This window comes from Patiria miniata, unplaced genomic scaffold, assembly GCF_015706575.1.
Source record: "Patiria miniata isolate m_02_andy unplaced genomic scaffold, ASM1570657v1 HiC_scaffold_13, whole genome shotgun sequence".
In the NCBI taxonomy this organism is placed as follows: Eukaryota; Metazoa; Echinodermata; class Asteroidea; order Valvatida; family Asterinidae; genus Patiria; species Patiria miniata.
The window spans coordinates 2123682-2145657 of NW_024037051.1; the positions used below are offsets into that span (position 1 = coordinate 2123682).

The 21976-nt window shown below is 41.6% G+C and overlaps 2 protein-coding genes across 3 annotated transcripts in view; both read left to right on the plus strand.

Annotated features, from left to right (window-relative positions):
• The first annotated feature begins 575 nt into the window (after positions 1–575).
• LOC119719616 (THAP domain-containing protein 11-like) lies at positions 576–9732 on the plus strand. 2 transcript variants are annotated; one of them, XM_038189114.1, is made up of 4 exons: positions 576–953; positions 5194–5483; positions 6001–6282; positions 8853–9732. In XM_038189114.1, the coding sequence occupies exons 1-4, from the start codon at positions 718–720 to the stop codon at positions 9509–9511; spliced, it is 1467 nt and encodes a 488-aa protein (XP_038045042.1). In that variant the 5' UTR covers positions 576–717; the 3' UTR covers positions 9512–9732. The 2 variants fall into 2 exon arrangements, with proteins under 2 accessions (XP_038045042.1, XP_038045050.1); XM_038189122.1 differs by lacking the exon at positions 576–953 and adding an exon at positions 2912–3273.
• A 5186-nt stretch (positions 9733–14918) lies between these two features.
• The window catches only part of LOC119719629 (xanthine dehydrogenase/oxidase-like), a 39032-nt gene continuing 31974 nt past the window's right edge, over positions 14919–21976 (plus strand). The window contains exons 1-7 of the mRNA XM_038189132.1: positions 14919–15241; positions 15954–16011; positions 18506–18602; positions 19726–19834; positions 19927–20115; positions 21072–21146; positions 21869–21949. Of these exons, the coding sequence (XP_038045060.1) occupies positions 15158–15241; positions 15954–16011; positions 18506–18602; positions 19726–19834; positions 19927–20115; positions 21072–21146; positions 21869–21949 (693 nt within the window). The 5' untranslated portion in view covers positions 14919–15157. The remainder of the gene's footprint in view (positions 15242–15953; positions 16012–18505; positions 18603–19725; positions 19835–19926; positions 20116–21071; positions 21147–21868; positions 21950–21976) is intronic.

Sequence of the window (21976 nt, forward strand, 5' to 3'; positions counted from 1 at the left end):
TTTCCGGCATTTAGGAGGGTACAAAATCATTTTACAATTATTATAATACCTGTGTACGTACGTGTCATAAAAGTATCGTAGAGGGCACTAAACAACCATGTATTTTGGGAAAAGATGATCACGGCCAGGCCTTATGAGTATTAATTTCTATGAAAAAAATGGAAAGTTTTGCAAAAACAGGAAAGAAAGATATGAAATCAGGCAACCCCCCCCCCCCCGGGACTCATGCATGGGACCCGGTCCTTCCCGCAACGCAACACTACTCAAGGAGTAGTCTGGCGGATATAGCGCCCTCTCATCGGCTATAAGGCAGAACCTTAGTTCAGTAACGTTAACATTTATAACATTAACATTCCCGATTGTGAAAAACAATTGCCACAGTCTTCATTACGATTTACTTTAGAGTCGAATAAACAACATTTTCAGTTATTTAAGGTAATCCACCGTGATAAGAAGTTGAACTTCCTTTATAATTCGTTTTCTCCTAATGTGCATTTGCAATGACTGTTTAGGGCCACCGTAGTGGCAATTAATCCTCACGGCGGTGCGCCGCCGTAAAAATAGTGCCTAGCCAAAAATCCGGCCAGCCGAAAATCCGGCCCGATTTTCGTGCCAAGATCAGCCTGGTCAAACAACACGTATATGTACACACGTGGGACTTTCCAACTTCCCAAGGTCAATTATTAATAGTTTGCTACCCAGACTCCCGTAAAGCGAATGATGATGGTAGGAAATTTGGATCAGATTGGGGCCTGTCTTATTTCCAAGGCCGCTTGGTGGCGCTATACTACATGTCTGGAGTACCGAAGTTTGAAGATTTGTTGTCGTAAGTGCACAATCATGACTATGCCGGAGAAAAGAGCGAAGGTTTGGTGCTCCGCACCTAATTGCACCAATAATCCGAAGAAAACACCACATAACTCTTTCTACCGTTTTCCAAAAGACAGTGAGAGGTAAGGCGAAGCTAAACAATAAAAATAAAATGCCAATAGATAGTGGATATTTTGCCGGAGGTAATGACGGCAAACTAACGTTCACTAAAGATTTGCCGGCGACAATCCATATCAACAGAGGGCGCTGTACTCTTTAAGATAGGGCTGAATTATAAGATGTATTAAATTCCCACTAAAAGTTGTGTAGCACGTTTGGTGTAGTGGTTAAGGCTTAAGCAAAAGCTCTACTGCGGAAGACTCGAGTTCGAAACCGATCCCCGCCACATTTTTAAGATTTTTTTCCCATCCCCAAATAAATAAGAATATTCTTCTTTTATTATTTTAACATGTCTCAAACATTTTATTGCAGAGTCTTACATTTTCTTTTTCAGATTTGTGGGTCCGGAGGATTTTTTTTAAAAGGGAAATAAAGTCCGAAATTATAAAATGGTCTGAATCCCATCTTGTGAATACGAGGTTACTACGATAATATTGGCATGGAGCCAGACTGAAATTTGTCACCGGAAAATGTTTAAGTACAAAAAAACAGTAACTGCGCATGTTCAGTGCATATCCGGCAAACTAACGTTTACTAAAGGTTTGCCGTCTCCGGCAAAATATCCACTGCCATAAAAATATCGCGCGATCAAAATACGTTACGGAATTGTCTGGTTCCCTGACGTAATATTATTATTCAACGTCAAACAGACTATCACATCAATGGTCCCCGGACTATTTCCCTTTAAAAAAAAATCCTCTAAAACTATTTCCAGGGATTAAAAACGAAAGCCAGGTCCTTATAGGCCTACCCAAAAATTATAATTTTCAAAAGATGCATCAAATTAACATCAAATTAACGCTTGTAATAGTACAAAACCAGAGAAAATGGTATGCTGATGCATCGTTCCTGCATGTTCTGTAACAACTTACGGCGATCGTGTAGTGTAGGCCCCGGTTCCTATAATAAGGTAACAAAATCCACTTTAAAATTATAAGACCGACCAAACTAGTTGGCGACATTCTCAATAAACAGGTATGACTCATACTCATAGATATAGGGCAGGGTATTGATTTTTTGAGGGAAATTTGGGGGTAAAATGACGATGACAGTGACAACACGCAACCTGAAAATAAAGTGAGCATGCACAGCGCGCTGAATCGCAAGGCACAAACCGCGCAGGAAAATCGTGATTTCTACCCAAAGAAACTGTTCAAAATTGGAAAATGGGTGTCATTAGATTAGAATGAAGAAAAGTTGCTTTTGATTGTAAAGGTTATTTTTGAGCAATATAAAACATTTTTGACTCTAATTTGATCAAAACAAAACAGGGGCCCTACACTACACCGTGCACTACACGATCGCCTGATTTTTTTTCTGCTTTTGCAAGAAGTGAGGTGCGTTTTAGTAGATATGTTTACATTTTTTAATGAAATGAAATGAAAATGTATCCATACTTATGTATCTAGGAGTGATTTAAAGCTGACAAGGCTTGTTTGGAACAGAGCAACAATCGTTTGAATGACAATTTTGTGTGGGGCAGTATAGGAAATGTCTAAACTCGCGTTTGGGTATTAGGCCTATACGTATCGTTTCGGTTTTGCCCGGTAACACCATGTGGTAATAACTACTGCTTAGAAGATATTAGTTCTGAGAAGAACTTGTCCTGCTTATTATCAACTTGCTAAGTAGTTTTTTTTGTTCCGTTTAGAACAGTCCTGCTGTAAGTTCTAAAAGAACTTGTCTTTGGTCTCAACGTTTCGACTAGCCTGCTCTAGTCATTGTCAGGAGACTGAAGATAGTTGGAGATGCTACTCCTTAAGTAGGGTTTGTTAGGATTAGGAGTGCTTGCTGGGCATGCCCTGCTCGCTCGGGTGTGTCAGTTGGTTGTGAGCCATGGGCATTGTGTTGAGGGATGCCCGCTGAGCGTCCTGCTCGCTCAACTGTGTCAGTTGGCTGTGAGCCTTGGGCATTGTGTTGAGGGATGCCCGCTGAGTGTCCTGCTCGCTCAGGTGTGTCAGTTGGCTGTGAGCCACGGGTGTTGCAACTTGGAATAACTGAATGCCATATGTGGCTTATGAAGTAGCCGATATCTTGTGGGACAGTGTCATGTTTGTGGATCTCAATAGCTTCTCCGATACGACGGGTGTACCAGTGTTTCTCTGGGGCTATGATTTCCGCTTGTTCCCAATCAACAACATGATCCAGATCAGCAGAGTGTTTGACAATTGCCGATTTGTCAAGTTCCCCTCTGCGGCCGTGAGCTATGTGTTCTTTAAGCCTGGTAGTGAGGTCTCTGCCAGTCTCGCCAGTGTACACTTTGCCACATGAGCAAGGAATTCGGTAAACTCCTGCTTGACTTCTCGGGTTGTGCTTGTCTTTGTGGGTGTACAATTTCGTTTCGAGTTTATTGCGAGTTCGGTAGTAGACCTTAATATTGGCTTCACGGAGGATTCGCTGGATCTTGTGTGATGCATGGCCAATATACGGAAGGACTGCAACCGGCATATCGGGTGTGTTCAGGGTCTGAGACATGCTCGAATCCGGTGCGAGGCTGTGATTCTTAGGTCTGTACCCATTGTCTCTTAGCACTTTATTGAGGTGCTTCAGTTCGGATTGTAGGTGTTCATCATCACTGATGATATGTGCCCTTCGAAGTAGGGTGCGGTTCACCGAGGTTTTCACTGATGGTGGGTGGAATGAATGAGCATTGAGGTATCGGTCTGTATGTGTAGGTTTCCTGTACACAGAGTGTCCAAGTAAACCATCGGCCCGTTTGGAAATGAGTACATCAAGGAAAGGCAATGAATCGGATGTCTCAGTTTCCATGGTGAATTGTATACTCGGGTGTTGTTGGTTGAGATGGCGGAGGAAACCATCAAGCTTGTCCGGGCCATGTGGCCATATGATGAATGTATCATCTACGTATCGAAGCCATAACTTAGGTTGGAATTGAGCTGTTGCCAAAGTTTTTAATAAAAAGAATGATTCGATTTAAAAACCTAAAACTTGAGGAATGCTATTTAATATACAGTGGAACGCCGCTATATCGAACACCGCTATACCGAACATTCGGCTATACCGAACATCATCTTTGGCTCCCGGTTTTAATGTACAAAACGTACCGAACATTGTTGTTGGAAAAAGTCAACAGATTAACAAAAACTCTACCGGTTGTTCATGTATTAAACACTGTTTGGGCCACTTTTAATTCCCGAACATCAAACGACCCATGGTTAGGCCTATATCATGTTTAAATGTTAAGAGCGATAGATGGCTATTATTTCCTCAAGGAATAAACGGGAAAACCACCCCTTTCTGAGTTTCATGACGACTCCTCGTGCGGCCGCGAAATGTGCAGAAATGGCAGTTCACTATTGGTCAAAAGAGGGTACCGGCGGTTCAAACTCGCTGTACCGAACGATCGTTATTACAAACACTTTCGGTGGATCCCACAATGTGCGTTATAGCGGCGTTCCACTGTAGTTGCGCGACAGCTCATGAGTCATGTTGAGATAGCTTGAGTAACTCCAGCTCCAGTGCTTATCGCATTTAGAGCTGGAGGCACTACTATCTGTACGTTAGCGGCAAGTAGATCGTAACTTAAGAGGCCCGAAAGCCAGGACCGTATATCGTCTAGTGTATTACAAAAATGGTCAATTTTTCTTCTAGTATTATCCCAACCCAGATTGGGATTTAGGAAAATCCATATCTCATACCATGCAGCAGTCATTCATGAAGCTAATAAACGACTTCAAACAGAACAAGAAAGACTACAATATGGAATTTGTTGATGATTTTGGTGGCGATTCTCCAGAAAACGTCCATTGCCACAGCTGTCATGCATGTCTTCTGTACGTATTATTAATACCCATGAAGCGCGTCCCGTCATCACAATAGATTTTCGAAATTGCTCTACCCACTGGTCGTCTGCATACATGCCTTTGTGCAGAGTGCACGGTGTATGTGGGTATCATACTGCTTTCAGGTGCGCTAGTGGTTTTAATTTTCATCTGGTGCGATGTCGTGGAAAGACAAACAGACAGATGTCTGGAAATAATAACCTCTTAGTTGCTCTTCTGTTAGCATTTTTTAACAACAATGTTTGGTACATGTATGTTTTGTTCACAAGAATCGGAAGCCAAGTACGAAGTTCAGTATAGCCGAATGTTCGGTACAGCGATATCAGGTATAGCGACGTTCCACTGTATACAATATCAGTGACATTAATGTGTCCTGTACCCCATTTTTTTGTGGTCGCAGATCTGCTAAGTGGGTGGTATCAACAGGGCGAGATGACCTACGTGACAGGCCAGCGGACTACCGCTACAGAAACTGCAGGATATGCTCCGAGCATTTTGAAAAACGTCAAATCCTGTGCACCGGAAGACTGGTGTGGAATGCAGTTCCCACTGTGTTCAGTGTCTCGGACTTGCCTCCGAAGCGAAAGCGAGCGAGAAGAGGTGCTGGTACCGGAAGCACTGGGCCTACTACTACTACTACTACTACTACTACTACAAGAAGCCCCGAAAAGACATGTGAGCAAGATTCAGGTATGATGAGAAATGTGTGTCTATTACAGTACACGTACATCAGCACCGTCGATGTCAGAATTTTTAAATAAGGGAATAAATGTGTGTTTGGGAGGTTTTAATCACTCTGTTTCAGATCGCTTGGAGTCTGGGTGCTGATAATAACCCGAGCCGAAGGCTCGGGTAATTATCAGCACCCAGACTCCAAGCGGTCTTAAACAGAGAGATTAATACTGACCAAGCACATACAGTCGACTCTCGTTAGTACAAACTCAGTTAATACAAAATTCTGGTTATAACAAACATAAGGCCTTGGTCCCGACTGTGCATTTATGTGCACAATGAATGGGACTGATGTTCCTCTTAATACAAAATTCCGATATACATGTAACAAACAATTTGGCTAGGTCCGAACGAGTTTGTATTAATGAGACTCGACTGTATATATTTATGAATGGCCTTAGCTGAGGATCTATAGTGTAGCATTTGTTGAGCATGTTTTACTAACTCGCTTTACTATCATCGCTTTAATATTTAGACGTGAGCCCGGATACGGAACAAGATCCAGCAGACCACAGCTATGCGAGGGCCACAGAAACTACCGAGGCAAGCACTACCAGTGAGGCAAGCACTACCAGTGAGGCAGGCACTACCAGTGAGGCAAGCACGACCATTGAGGCAAGCACTACCATTGAGGCAAGCACTACCAGTGAAGCAAGCACTACCAGTGAGGCAAGCACTACCAGTGAGGCAAGCACTACCAGTGAGGCCAGCAGGTGTGATGTACAATTACAATCCACGCCTTCACAGACTGATCCAGGTATGGGAAATCTTCCTAACAAAAAAAAACCAAATTGCTCCGCCTTAACCCAGTAACCTACCCCAGCCCATCAAACCCCAATGGCATGTTTTGTTGGAATCTGTCAGGATGGGTACGGTACCCCTAAACTGACAGTCTTTCACATTGGGTTGGCACACCTCCAGGATCAAAGTCAGAAAAAGGGTTTGTGTAGTTTCCCATATCTGACCTGCCATGTCATAATGAGGAATAACCCCCACCTGTTGACTTTTCAAGTTACGTACACCATGTTAAAGCGCAAATCATTGGCTTTCTATTGATACCAAATTGTTTTATGTAGCTTAATTTATGCCAAAGATATGCCACAAGAACTTCAACAGTGTCCCGCCGAGCTTCACCAACCTCATTTCAAGAAAAACAGCTTTGAAAAAAGACATATCGTCACCACGAAGTAACACCCATCTACATACCAGTAAAAACTAGCAATCGGAGAAAACGGCAACTAAAGTTGGAACGCCTTCTAAAACAACACTTTGCGTCAAAACGACAGAGTATTTTCAGTTGGGTTTCTTGTTGTGGACACTTGATGAATTGAATTTATTAAATCTGCTGTTTTACACCCGTTTGTTTATTAAATAAACAAGAAATAAGAGGAAAAAGATGATTGTTAGTTCGTGAAACTGAAAAGGCTGCGAAACTGTAAATTTTCGTTTTCACGAAGTAACACTCTTCAATGTATTCAACACGAGGAAAGTGCAATTTCAGGTCAGCGCGCGCGCTCATACAACTTATTACAAGAAGAGTGTTACTTCGTGAAAACCTTTTTGCTCACTTATGAGCAGAGTGCGCGCCATGCATTGCAATGGTAAATGGAACTTGAGTGTTACTTCATGAAAACAAAAATTGTCACTTTTGCGCAAAAGTTGCCATGGATACTTAGCGTAATTATTAAAGTAAAGCTCTTGAAGCTTTGAAACTTTGTGCAATGGTAGGCCTTGATGAATAATGTTTAAAAATCCAAAACTGAAAATCGAAAAAAGTATGGTTTAACACGGTAGAGTGTTACTTCGTGGTGTCGATGACGATATGCATTTTCGCCTCCAACGGCAGTTGAAAACTTTCTTCAGTTTCCAGCTTTTGGGAGTATTTTTTTCCGAACAAAAATACATAGTGTGAGTCTTGGATTCCTTGGCTACTCAAAAATAAGAAAAAAAAAACATATCGATTTTGACATGATATTTCTAGTGCATGCAACTTCAGGCGTTGATTACTCATAACATGGTTTTAGGAGACATTCCTCATTTTGCCACAGTAGGTCACATATTGTGTTGGAGTTTGCCACGATGGGTATGGTTCCTACATGTACATGTAGTAAATTATGCATGGGATTTAAAGCTGTTTTTGTTGTTGTTGGAAATACGTCATAGAAGTGGTTACAATGTATGTCATACGCCCCTGAGGTTAAGCATTGCCCGAAGTGATGTTTCCTCACAAACCTGAACTTACAGTACCGGTGCCTACTTTTCATCATGTTTTTTCCATTCGAAAAGAGAAACAACAGAATTTGTCATGTGGGCAATTCCACGGTTACTCACGTTACATTTTTGATGTACTTTTGAGTTTCCTTGGGCTGTAATTACCTTACTGAAAAGGTTTAATAGCTGTTATCCCCATGGTAGATAGAGTAGACCTAGACCTACCTAAGCACCAAAGATGACATCCAGAAAAATGTGTATGATAACCAAGACGCACAAACTCGGTTACTCACGTTACGAAAATGTAATGTGAGTAACCGATTTTGTGCGTCTTGTTTATCATACATAACACATTTTTCTGGATGTCATCTTTGGTGCTTAGGTAGGTCTATGTCTACTCCATCTACCATGGGGATAACAGTTATTAAACCTTTTCAGTAAGGTAATTACAGCTCAAGGAAACTCAAAAGTACGTCAAAAATGTAACGTGAGTAACCGTGGAATTGCCCATGTGATAAATTCAGTCAGCTACGAAGCACTGCCCTATTTTCCAGTCTCATTCATTCTTAACCCTAACTCTCCAGGCCTTTTTGCTAGGATGTAGCCCATTCCTTCACAATCCTCCAATTGGCCTCATCGAAAAATAGCATATAGCCTCAATCCAGCAAATTCCTCCATTATTTCTTGAATATGGTCCGTGGAGGGGTGACCACTGCCTGAATCCTGCAAAATCCTGCGGCAGTGACTGTCAATATGTTGAGGCTTGGCCAGTGACATCCTGGAGCAGTACGGAGGATTTCAAGCATAATCCAGGCTAAAATATATGCATGGCTGAGCAAAAACAAGACAAGGTCCAGCCCAAGACCTTGACAAAGTGCATCCTACAAAATCAGTAACGCACTTTTGCCATGTGAACTCAATCCTCCAAATCACTCCACTTTGGCAAAGAGGATTTTGAAGGATTCAGGGTGGTTGGGCTAAATGTCTGAGCAATTTCAACTAGAAAGTTTTCACCTTTTTTTTTTTTTTTTTACCTTTTTTTCCGTAAATGATCGCTATTTCTCAATTGAGGCGTTATAACGCTTCTGTATTTTGTTTTGACTTGTCTCTTTTCAGTGCTCACACTCACAGAAGCCCCTCCAGACACTGCAGAGGTTGCGACAATGTGCAATCTCGCAAAGTCCACAGACCGGGTCAAAATATTTCGACTCAAAAAGAAGGTCAAAGTTTTAAAGGCCAGCGCTGAAACAACGAAAGACCCCACTGTTACGGTTAAAGACATCGTCGAAGAATCGGCCAAATACCTCGACGAAACCACCCTGCATTTCTTTGAAAGTCAGCTGCAAATCGGGACAAAACGAACCAAGGGTAGACGCTACACGAATAGTGACAAACGCAAGGCTTACGCTCTGCTCTGCCAGAGCCCCGCGGCCTACAGGTTCTATCGCAAGCTCAAGCTGTTCGCCTTGCCGAGCGACCGCTGCTTACGGAGGTGGTTGAAGAGCGCGCCGGCTCAGCAGGGTTTGAACGACGCCAGCTTTGAGGGCCTGAAGCAGACGGCCAGGACCATGTCCGAGAGGTTGTACTCCGCAGTGAAACTCTACAACCAGGACCTGACTAAAGGAAAGATTCACAAGAAGAAAAAGACAGACAAGAAGGCAAAGAGGAAGGACAAACAATTACCGGCTCCGGTATGTGAAACATCCCTTGAGGCTGTTGAAGCTGTTGAGTCTGTGTATAGTTTGCTAGCATTTGCTCAAGAGGTGTCAATTTAACCCTATCTCCCTAGGCAGTTTTGCTAGGATGTAACCTTAATCCTGCAAAATCCTCCAATTGCCTCCATGTAAAAATGAATACAGCCTCAATCCTACAAAATGCTCCGTTGTTTTCTTGAATATGGTCGTTGGAGGAGTGACTACTGCCTCAATGCTGCAAAATCCTCCGGCAATCACTGTCATTACAATGTATGTTGAGGCAAAGCCAGTGACATCCTGGAGCAGTGCGGAGGATTTCAAGTATAATTGTAGGCCTAAATTTATGCAAGGATAAGCATAAACAACACAAGGTCCGGCCCAAGTCCTTGACACAGTGCGTCCTCCGAAATCAGCAGCACACTTTTGCCATGGAGTCTCAATCCTGCAAAACCCTCCATTTTGCAAAGAGGATTTGGGAGGATTTGGGAAGGTTGGGGTAAAGTGATACCCAAAATGTCGTGCGAAATGACACGAGTCTTCAACAAACTTCATGATGTATTTTGATATTTTTAAAGCATGGTGAACACTTTTCAGAGAGGGTTCCATACCTGGACATCACTTGACACCCTGTGCACAAATCCTATGAGACTGTTCTGCAAAATTCCAAGAGTTTTTTCGGTAATGCTTCAATATTTTAGCTGCTAAATTTAAATTGTTAGGGCATGTTATCGCTTTCTGATGGCTGATAGACACTGCAGGGGAAAATTAGTGATGTCCTTGTATGGAATTCTTCCCCATTTTCCTTTGTGCTCATCAACTGAATCAACAGCAAAATAGGGGTTTGCATAGTGGTGGTATGGGAATCGGGAACCCGGTACCCGATTGAAAAAAAAACGGGTACCCGGGTACCTGTTGGGAAACCCAACCCCAAAATTTATATCTCGGAAGTTGCTGTACAGATTATTTATAGAAGTCCTAATGAAATACTACAGGTATCACGTCAATACAGAAATTACAAGTGTGTACAGTGAGCTCTTGAACTTTACAATGTAAATTGCAATTTCGTAAACGTCTTAAAACGTGAATCTGCTTTGTTTTTCCATTTCCATGTGGCCTGGTTTCCATTCTGAAAATAACCCATAAATGACATCCAAACCTTTCTTTTACATCATCTGACAAGTTACTAATTACTGTAATGGAGTACCGAAGTGAAAACGTCACGCGCACAAAATGTGTGTAAAAGACATTAAGCGCGTGATTCAGCCTGTGAACCAACACGTGTGCGTACTCCATTCATTTGCACTACACTTTCTGGTTCTAAATGACGTCACACTTCGGTACTCCATTGGTAAATCTTGTTACGGTTCTGAATTCCATAATCTGGAACCGGTCCCCAACTTGGGCAGTTTGGTACTTGGGTACCCGGTTCCGATGCACAGCCTTAACAGCAAATCTGCTTCAATCACACAAAGAGTTCACTTATATGTACCGGTATTGCAAACCATTGGCCATTTGTTTCTTTTGTAGATCTTGTAGATATACAGTCATGTACATGTATGTAATATTTTAAAGCAGTTTATTATTCCCTGTTTTACATGTTTTAGGGCCTCATTTGAAATTGACTGTACAGTATTTTTTGTATGAATGAGCTGACTGTAATTGTAAATAGGATATTCAGAGATAGGGGTGTTAATATGAAAAGTCCCCCCCCCCCCCAAAAAAAACATTCTCCACTGTTCACACATTGTTTATGGCTTATCCACTGTTATTTAAGAGTGCATGTACAATCAAGCAATTGAAGGTACTTGTACATGTAGTCATTCATGTTATTCATGTTATGAGCATTGTTTGCATATGTACTTTATCGATAAAAATAAAATGTGTGGATTTTTTCTCGAAATGAAATTGCTCAGTGTGTCTTACTTTGTTAATGACTGTCTGAAGTAGCACTAATGATCATTACTACAATAGTAGAACAATTGACAAAAAATCACAGGGGAACGTGTCTGGGGGGGGGTGGGGGGGGGGGGGGGGGGCGGGGGAAGCTGTGCGATACGCCCCGCGCCGGCCCGGACACACTGTACACGGACGAACAGTATTGCCGTGGAAGTCACACGGACCGTCAGTGGCCGTGTCACGCACACAGTCAGTTGCTGTGTCACGCGTGAAACTGCTCTAGATATTTTCTCGTCCACACAACTGACAGCAACGCGAGGCCAGCGAACGATGGCCGTAAAAAGGGCTTCAGAAAATTCGCGATTTTCATGGCAGACCACAACCGATCCACACAAACAAAGCTGTTTTAGGTAGTTAAAGACCTATCATATACATCTGTCCATGGAGCAAGTTTTCCTTGCTCCATGATCTGTCAAAGTATTTTTTCTAAAAAAAAAAAGGAATTAGATGGATTTTGACAATATTATTTCACAGACAAATCGACTAAAAATTACGTGATGAAATTTCCGTTTTTATTCGACAACGACGAGTAATCACAGGAAAGAATGAACCATCATCTATTACGTGAACGTAATGTAAATATTTTAAGAATTCGATGTGCACCTAATGTTTTCAACAACTTCGATTTTTCATAACGCGAAAAGATCGTCGCCATATTATTAAAACTTTTTAAGCACATTGTAAAAGCGCACACACATAAATCAAGTGACTGGGAAAGCTAACAGAACGCTCGGCCTTCTTAAAAGAAATCTTCACGAATGCAGTAAATCCGTCAAAGTCATTAGTAAGACCCAAACTGGAGTACAAATGTACATGTATTGTGGAACCGCATGAGATCCCTTCAACAACAACAACAAGATGAACTTGGAGAAGGTACAACGGCGAGCAGCCCCGCGCTAGCGCTTCGTATGTAATGATTACAATTAAGCGGAGATCCAGGGTTAACAGCATGCTGTCTTCTCAGTGGGACACCCTCGAACTACGCAGATCCGACTACGACTGACAAGGGTGCACACCGGTAAATAGGCCTAAATCCATCCGCCGAGCTCATGAATAAAAGTATATACCCTCAAAATATTCTTTATTATTATTAGAGAGTTCTGAGCGCCTTAAAATTGGGGAATTGAAGAGACTTGGGGCTTCCAATTCTGAACATTTTGGATGCTATTGGGCTCGAAAGTGGCGCTATTTTGCCATGTTGTGGAGGGATCGTTTTTCAAGATGGCTACTTTTCCGCCTTGGGGAAAATAGGGTCGTCTTCTTTGGGTGAGAATATCTCAAAAAGTCAATGGTCAACCCACAAAAAATGAAAAGAAAACGAAAGATGACATGTTGATCATCATTTTTCTGTGCAGCTTGAATACCTGTGCGAGTTTTGAGTATTTTTAAAAGAATTTTGAAGTATGGGCATTTAGCACTAGTGTCTATGGGAATTTAATTGCAGGGTTGCACCCACAACAATCTGCAAGGAAGTCCACAATACTGAGTAACAACAATCATGCAACAAGACAGAACTTCGATCCTTACATCATTGTCTCGCCAAATTTCAACAAACTGTGCTATCAATATCCACTCTACCCAAGAACTACAAGGGAATGGAACCTACTACCACCCAACATTCGCTCTGCTCCCAATGTCAAAGCTTTTAAAAAGGGAATTGAGCACCTAGAAGTAGAAGGCCCACTTTAAAATTTAGTTCACTGCGCCAACCACTCCGACCTATACATATATTATACGCTTCCGTACCAACCTCGTCCCCAGTGCTTTATTTCCAACGTTGTTTCCAATAGTAAACCCTGGATAGGAAACTTCCTGCATCCTGATTCCGAAGTCGATACCGCCATTGGCTAGAAATGGATTTATATCGTGTACTTGTTATTCACAACGTGCAGTACGTGTTTTCGCGATCATTCGTCCACGCCTTCTCGAAAATATTCATTTCCTTTCCAGTTTGTTAATATTAATATGAAATGTGATACTGTATGTTGTCTCGTTAAGATCGTTACAGTTTAATTAAAATAAAATCATGTTTTCGTAACTCACGCCATGCCTCGCGCTGCGACGAATTGATTCTGTTTTTACCCCAGACACCGCATACAAAAACAAACGCAAATGTAACGCACAGGCTGGCACCAGACTTCTCCTAATTTGCATACGTGTTCAAAAATCTTGCACATGCAAATGATCCAATACCAGGGTGAGAGAGCAGGTAGTGGTGGGCGCGTACTGCTCGACACCCTGGGGACGAGGTTGCTTCCGTACCGACCTGTGCGTAACGACCAGAACCAGAGCAATTAAGGAACCCAGACATGGTGACCTTGTGACTCCACAATTCCCACTGATTGGTCGAGCTCGAGATAGCCGGCCTGCTTAATATTCATGAGTCATTCATTGCACGTTCGCGCGTGCTATTTACAATTTTCAGGCCTATACGTTTACACGCGTACATGAAGATGAAGCGTAGACTATTATCCAGTATCAAATGAACCTTGCCATTTCTTTCGGCCTTTTTAAAAAATCGAATGTACACCTAATAGCTATCGGCCCTCTCATTTGTTGCTATAAACTATGATTTTTGTTTGACACGTCGTAACAACACTTTCTTTTTGTCAAAAGCAGTTATATTTGGTATCAAAATAAAGCACACAATTTCAACTTTTCACTAACCTAGCCATCTCGGCCAAACAGTGCATGTATCCAGGTACTTTGCGTGTTTTTCTGTAGTCTCGAAAACAGTCTCGTAAAATCTCGCGTAGGCTTTTGGGCCATGCGTGCGTGACCTCGGGACACGAAACTGAGGTCAAACGGGGCTTTGTGCATTGGTCAACTGAAGGCTACCTTGATAGCACAATTGCTTAATTAACGGCCATGGTACATTGTAGTAAAATCTGTTCCTTGCTCTATGAATAAACTAGATAAGGTTGAACAATATGGATTCCTTCGGGAACTAACCCACCGGGGCCGGTTTTTATGTGCAACGTACCTCTATGAGAGAACACGGCGAAAATATCATTAAAAACTGGCCTTTTTTCACATCTGTCGCCACCACTTCATTATTCGACAGAGTATACCTTTAGATCTCACTACAGTATGACCCTAACAATATACTCTTTCAGAAAATGAAAGAAAAACTGAATAAAACACTGATTTTCACTCGCGAAATGATGTTAAACACTGCATTTTTTGGTCAAAAATCTCCCTGTTTTGTGTGTAAAACCACGCGTTTAGCCAAGAACTGGTACATTAACATCATCACAACATTAAATAGCGCCACCTGGGAGCTTAGATCTCTCGAATCATTTTTCTTCGTCTCGTCAGCTTTCCAATAATGTAACTCTTATTGTGATTGGTTGAGGTTTAGGCTCGCGTGTATCCATTTACAAAATAATTGTTCATCTAAACTCCAATAAAATTTGACGTTGCTCATGGCTCAGCGCGTAGGGTCTGATTATTGTACACGTGCTAGGCAGTGCTAGTGTGTATGCACGGGAGATTATCTCTATTTGTCCAAGGTCATCTGGCTGTGCACTTTTGGCCGGTTTACATGGGGTCTTTTTTTTGACCTCAAAGGATTTGATAAAAGGTTGTTGGCTTTTGATACGAAAATCAATATCACGCTTTGACTATCATCTAGGATAAACGGGTCCAAGCCGGTTCGCTCTGGTACATACATGTGTATACATAATTATACATTGCCCGCAATATCGCATTTTTATACTGACGAGTGCCGGATGAACATCTAAAACCAGTGTCCAGGGGTTTTGCTGCTCTATGCTTCAACTCAGTATCCAAAGAACAGTGGCCAAAATGGGAGATGCGGTGGACACACTGTTATTTTTCTGCAATGGGAAAAAGGTAGGCCCACTGCTTCTTTAGTTCTGATACCTTATCTCTTTTTATGCCGAGTAAATTTACTAAACACTTGCTTTCCCCGATTTCGAGTTGCACTTTATACCAATGGAAAGTGTTTCACCTTTTGGCATTTACCAACTTGGCAAAGGATTGATGTATTGATGCAATATTGGCAACATTTTAGGCCAAAGGAATGGGAGTTGCTGAAAAAATTCTTAAGTCCAAACCAACTACCCTGTTGGCGGCTACGCGGCTACGAGGTGGGAGTGCAATGGAGCATGCGGACGCATAGTACATGTACATACAAGTAGCGCTGAGAAGTTTATTGAGGTCAACCAACCGTGACCTCCCGGCTACGAAATCGAGTGGCGGGGTATTCTGCAATTGCCTCCATGTGCCTCCAAAATTGAAGTCTTTTTTGAAGGGAGTTGCGGAAGCCGATGACTGCACTATTATGTTCCGACACCTTTATGTTTCGACAACGTACCCGCACATAACATTGTGTTACTCCCGGTTAGGGTTAGGGTTAGGAATAGGAATGGAGTCGGAACATAGAGGTGTAACCGTGTGAAGCCGAAAAATAGACATGGCACACAGTTGTGATTTTGGTTGTATGCAAAGAGTACAAAATATTGAAAAGTACAAAAGATGTAACCTTGCAATGCAAATATCAGACCACTTGAAGTCCAAGACATTTTCGTCTTTGATAATACAGGTCGTTGATCATCATGTGGATCCAGCAATGACTTTATTGACGTATCTTCGCAACAAGTGTATCCTTTCGAAATAAACGTTGTTCCATTTCGCGCGCTGCTTGTATAGTTCTGCAGCTTTGGCGGGAACACATTATGGGTTTTAGTTTTATTTTGCAGAATGTTGGCCTAAACCTTATTTGAGTTGGACAGGTCGAGTCAAAAAAGCGGAACCCACACCCCCAAATTTTTATTTCATATTTAGAAAAAGGAGTGTAGCACCAAACACTATGACTGGAAAGCCAAACTCATAAGCTACTTTTAGATGAAAATAAATTACCGCAATTGGCTTACAAAGGACATCACCTTTTAAACTTATGACCCTAGAACCTCTTTCGTCCAAAAATGCGATTTCAAGAATCGTCGTCGCAATTGTCTTCAAACTTCACAAGCGATTAAACCTCAGTTTAAAAGTAAAAAAATATTCAACAGAGTCCTTTAGAAGGCCCGTCTTTTAAAAGAAAAGTGGATTTTATAAATCACATTGTTAGGCTAAACCAGGGTTGTTAATAAAGATATTGTGTACTGTAGTACAGTCTACAGATGTTGACAGTTGTTGAGCGATTGCAAACAAAATGCTGACTTGTCATCAGAATTAGATTTTGTAAATTGGGGGCAGTAGACGAAAACAAATCAGGTTTTGTTTTCTCCAATGATGGTCGGGCGACCATCGTTAGCAATTGATGCACAATTTAACTTTTCTTAAAAATGACAGCACACCAAGTGCCATTATTTACAGTCAAATACGGTATTAAAGTGTCATAATGATTTCGCAGTTATTTTTTTATGTTTGCATCAAAAATACGTTAATCAGGCAGGAAGCAAAGTCCATCTTTGTGTGACCTAAAAAGCAAATTCCACATCCTAACAACCAATATTCCTATCTAATTTAAAGGTGTGTGGCCCACAGCTGATAATATAAGAAAGTCAATTAATCAAGTATGTGTGAGTGCATAGAGCAGTGCGACGATCAACAACGAGACCGTAGTTTACATAGAAATCCAGTCCGTGATAATTGTTATCTGATTCGTTTGCACAGAAATCCAGGATTGTTACCTAATATTTGTTCGCTGCATATATCGGGTGGCAACGACAATGATCTGACGTATAAAACGTGATCCATAGTGGTTAGATCAACATGCCCTTTGAACCTGTCCGATCTGGGTTTGCAAATCTTCTCAGGACGTGGGAGCTAGGTTTTTCCTCTGATTAATCCTATAAACTCTTCGGTCGATTTCCATAATTTTTTTTTCACAATTTTGGTTGACATTGTTTTTTTTATAATTTTTTTTTGGGGGGGGGGGCGCATAATATCTTTAGATTTTTTTTATTCAGATGATGCTCTCCGACGCACGTATATTTCTTGATATTTAAAATGGCTGAAACCCATCCGTTTAGTAAGTGTGACGTAATGTTAACTTAAACGACGCCACTTTTGAACCAAGGTTATAATCAATGGCCAAATTGATTATACATGTATAGTGATGATGCACTACGCAAATAATGGAATGTATAGTTTGTATACTGTTTATGTAAACATGTGGAAAGATTCTTGGCTATCACTTTTTACCTTGTGCATAAACCCTATGGGACTGGTCTTTCTCAGTAAAAATTAAAAATTTGTAACTGCTAATTTTGACTTTTTATGGCATATTATCACTTTCTGATGGCTGATAGGTCATTTAAGGGGAAACTAAGTGATGGCCAGATCATGGGAATCTTTCCAAGCATGTTAGTCAGTGTGCACTCTAGGATAGCCAGTTATTTATTAGACGGAGAAAAACCGAGTATTTTTGGGGCACATATAATGTTAGATGCCAATTAATGGCCTGATATTCTCTATTACGAGCGAGTGAATAGAAATCGCTTCGCACGAATGATATCTTGTGAGTGAGTTTTCATATATCGATTCGTAAAAAACGCAAAGTGAAACGCAAACAGGACCCAAACTGCAACGCAGACATAATGAAAACATTTCAACCGGAAGTGTCGCCGACAACCTAGACAGACGCAAATTACCACGCAGACGATCGGTTAAACTTTGCCGACGGTGGTTCCGCGTACTGTCTGCACCGAGTCTGCGTAAGCTTAACGTCGATATGGAAACCAGGCTTTAAGCCTATGTTCCATATCGACATAAGAAACGCAGAGAGCGACGCAAACAAGACCCAAACTGCAACGCAGACAGAATGGAGACAGTTCATCCGGAAAAGTCGCCGACAACCCAGACAGGCGCAAACTATGTATCTCGCATGCCGACGATTCTGCGCACTGTCTGCGCAGTCTGCGCAGTCTGCGTCGATATGGAAACCATAGGGAGGTTGTGTCCAAAACGAGCTTCCAGAGATTCGGCTACGTTTATTGTCAGAAATTTCCCCGACGTAGTTCCAATACGAGGACCTAGACAACTAGCCTTAGCCACTTGAAGTGATTCGGATACGACCTAATTAAGTCAGTAAATGAAAGCATACCGGCAGAAACACCTGTTGTAGGTTAATTCCTTGACTTTGAGAAGTACGTCTGACTGGTAGTAAGCTAGGATGCGGGGAAGGAGGTTGTGGGGCATGTACCATCATGGTGTCCAAATACTCACCCAAGGACAAAACTATCAGGTAAGAGTATTATCACCAAGTAAAGTCTGTCCATATGGCTCATCGGACTTGCAAACAACTGAGAACTTCCCCTAATGGAGGGGAAAAGATTTCTAGATTTAATCTTTGAAAATCAATATAAATCAACCGTGAGAGACCTGAATTTGACTTTTGCGGGAATTGATAGAATAATCCAGGATCTTCATTGTATCTTGTCTCTGCTAATCACGTGACCATTTCTCCCGGTCCAAACTGGAAGTGCCTTATAATTTGAAAGTGAAAAAGATGTGAACTTGCTTTCATTGTTTCAACGATGTTAGACTCTGGCTAGGTTGTTTACTTTAGAAACAAATTACATAACATGTCAGAGCACCCGATAGCGGCACCTTGAAAAATGTTTAAAGTGTATAATCAGTTGATGCGAGTGGCGAAGTTTGCTGTAATCACTTTAAAGTTTGCTGTAATCACTTTATAATTGATGTATATAATCAGCTTCATGCCAAGAACAAGTTGATGGGGAGAAAGATTGATGACGTCACCAGACCGGAAGATACAATGAAAATACCTTTAAACCTTAAAAGAATTGCTGAAATATCAACCTCGAGAGATATAATCCAGATTTTTATTCAAAAAGCACAGTATAGCTCCCGCGCTTTCTGGTGATTACGTCACTGTGACGTCCTCGAGTATCAGATTACAAGCAACCAAAGATTTCTAGATGTAGTATTTGAAAATCAATATAAAATCAACTGTGACAGATCTGATTTTGCTGTTTACAGAAACGTATAGAATAATCCATGGTCTTCATTTTTGATATTATGTACAAAATCACGTGACCTTTCCTTCCTGTTCAAACCGGATGTGCCTGATTAATTGAAAGTGGAAAAAAATATGTGAACTTGCTTTCAACGATAATAGTATCTAGGCAAAAGTTTATGACATGAAATAGATGCGAGCCCGACCACTATATATGCGTTTGTAAGTCAACAAATGCGAACCTCTACTAGTTTGAATTGTACTGGTTATATTTTATGTTTTGCCTCATGCCATAAAACGTACACTGGCGTTTAGCAATGTGTACCTTAAGTATCAGGTAACACGTTTTAACTATTTATTAATGGGATGCGGCCGGTTGTCTTTGCAGTCACCTTGCAGTGAATGCCTGCCTGACCCCCATCTGTTCTGTGCATGGTATGGCCGTCACAACTGTAGAAGGGATCGGCAGCACCACGACCAGACTCCATCCAGTACAGGTATGTGCACCTCAAAAATATCGAAGAAAAAGCATGAAAACTAAGCAGAGAATAAAAACAAATTAGAAATATTTCTTTCTATTTTTCTCCAGGAGCGTCTTGCCAAGGCCCACGGATCCCAGTGTGGTTTCTGTACTCCTGGTATTGTCATGTCTATGTACACTCTGCTGAGGAACAGACCACAACCTACCATGGAGGAGATCGAGAGCGCCTTTGAGGGCAATCTGTGTCGTTGCACGGGCTACAGACCCATCTTACAAGGCTACAAAACGTTCACTAAGGTCCAATTACTTCCTGATTCTTTGACGGGCAAACTTTGATATAATGTATAATGTGTATTCACAAAGCCTACTTGTCAACCAGTATTGGTGCTCAAACCGCAACATCATTATTAACCTGCTAACTGGGCCAATGAAACACTCCAAGGACAATCTCAGCTCCTAGAAAGTATACAGCTCGATGCTGCGTTTTCGGCACAAAGAAGCTAAAATCAATCACCATAACCATCTTTGCTCTCACAGGTACCCAGTTTACTCCTGGATGTGGATAAACGAAATAGTGACAAAGTTTCATGCACAAGTACAAACGCACCACAACCCAGGCTGGACTCGACTCGACTCGAACCCCCAACCTGCAGAATTACCCGCAGACCACGAATTCAATGCACGAGGCCACGGCACTCCACATACAATATGACCTAAAATTACATAACATGAGACGATAGTTTGCATTGCAGGTTAGGGAGTAAACAAAAAATTGGAAGTACAGAAACCGGGGACTTGAGTACGACTGCCTGCAAATTACTGTACCTTTTTTTTTTACAATAAGTGTAGACCCACCTTCAAAACGGACATCTATAGACCCACCGATTGACTTTTCATTATTTTGTATGTACCTTTTGAGAAACCTTTAGACCAGTTTTGAGCAAATGAGGCGCTGTATTAAATGACGTCATTGTCTGGGTAGAAACATTGGAGATATCACGTTTATTGAATCAATTTAGTGATTGTACTTCAGTCTAAATATTTAAGAGCTGGAAAGCATTTTTGTTTTAATTATAGGAATGTGTACTCCAAGAGCATGACATTTGGATAACCTTTAACATCAGTTCTTAAAGTTACATTAAATTGAATAGACGAACTCGCTTTGTGTGTTGCTCAAAACCTACAATACCTTTACCCAATATTTTGTAACATGAGTCTATTGTTTTGTTGATGATTTGTTTTGGTCCGTGCAGGAAGGATGTTGTGGAGGGAATAACGCTGCATGCTGTAGGAATGTACCAAGTAACGTGGATGGACAAGAGGAAGGGGTAGGTGTGATTGTAAGGGATAGGGGGTGGAAGATGTGGCTCCTTTATATAGGGGCAGATAGGGGAATTGTGCCTTTGATGACACAAACATGAAATTTGGCACACAGTCAGAGTATGTCTTAAAAATATATTTGGCTATAACACTATCGCAGATTTGACCTTTGAAAAAAAAATAGGTAGAATAACAAGCAATTGTCAAAATTTTTAAATGGCTGTCATTGCTTGTTATTGTACCTATATTTGTTCAAAGGACAAATCTGCGATGGCCCTTTAGCCAAAGATCTGTCTCATGACGCAACTGTGTGCCAATGTCCATGCTTGTATCATCAAAGGCACAATCCATCACCTATATATATCTGCCGTACTACACTTTCGTGAAACGTTGCAGCCAATACACAATGGATTTGTCCTGCCTGTCAATCAAAACGGCGCGCATCGACTAATGGACCGGACCGATCCAGTAAGCCCCGCCCACTGCGCACAGGGGCTGTGATTGGTCAGAACAGAAATGTGACGGCACGTCATGAGTCATTGGTCACGTACGGTAGCTCAGTGGTTCGGTGGGCGCATAGTTATGGCGATTCTGGTGACTTTCAATTTCTAAAAAATGAAAATTGTTGTTTCTTGCCTAGTGCATTAATAAGGGCAGACGTTCTTGCTTATCCTTGACCGAGAATTTCGCTGATTATTTCTGTTTATTTTGCTTCAAATGTTGCATATAGGTTTCGACGAAAATGTTTGACCCAAGCGAGTTCGCGCCCTACGACCCCTCCCAAGAATCGATTTTCCCTCCAGAGCTGATGGTGAGTTTGAGTAGGTAGGCCTACATG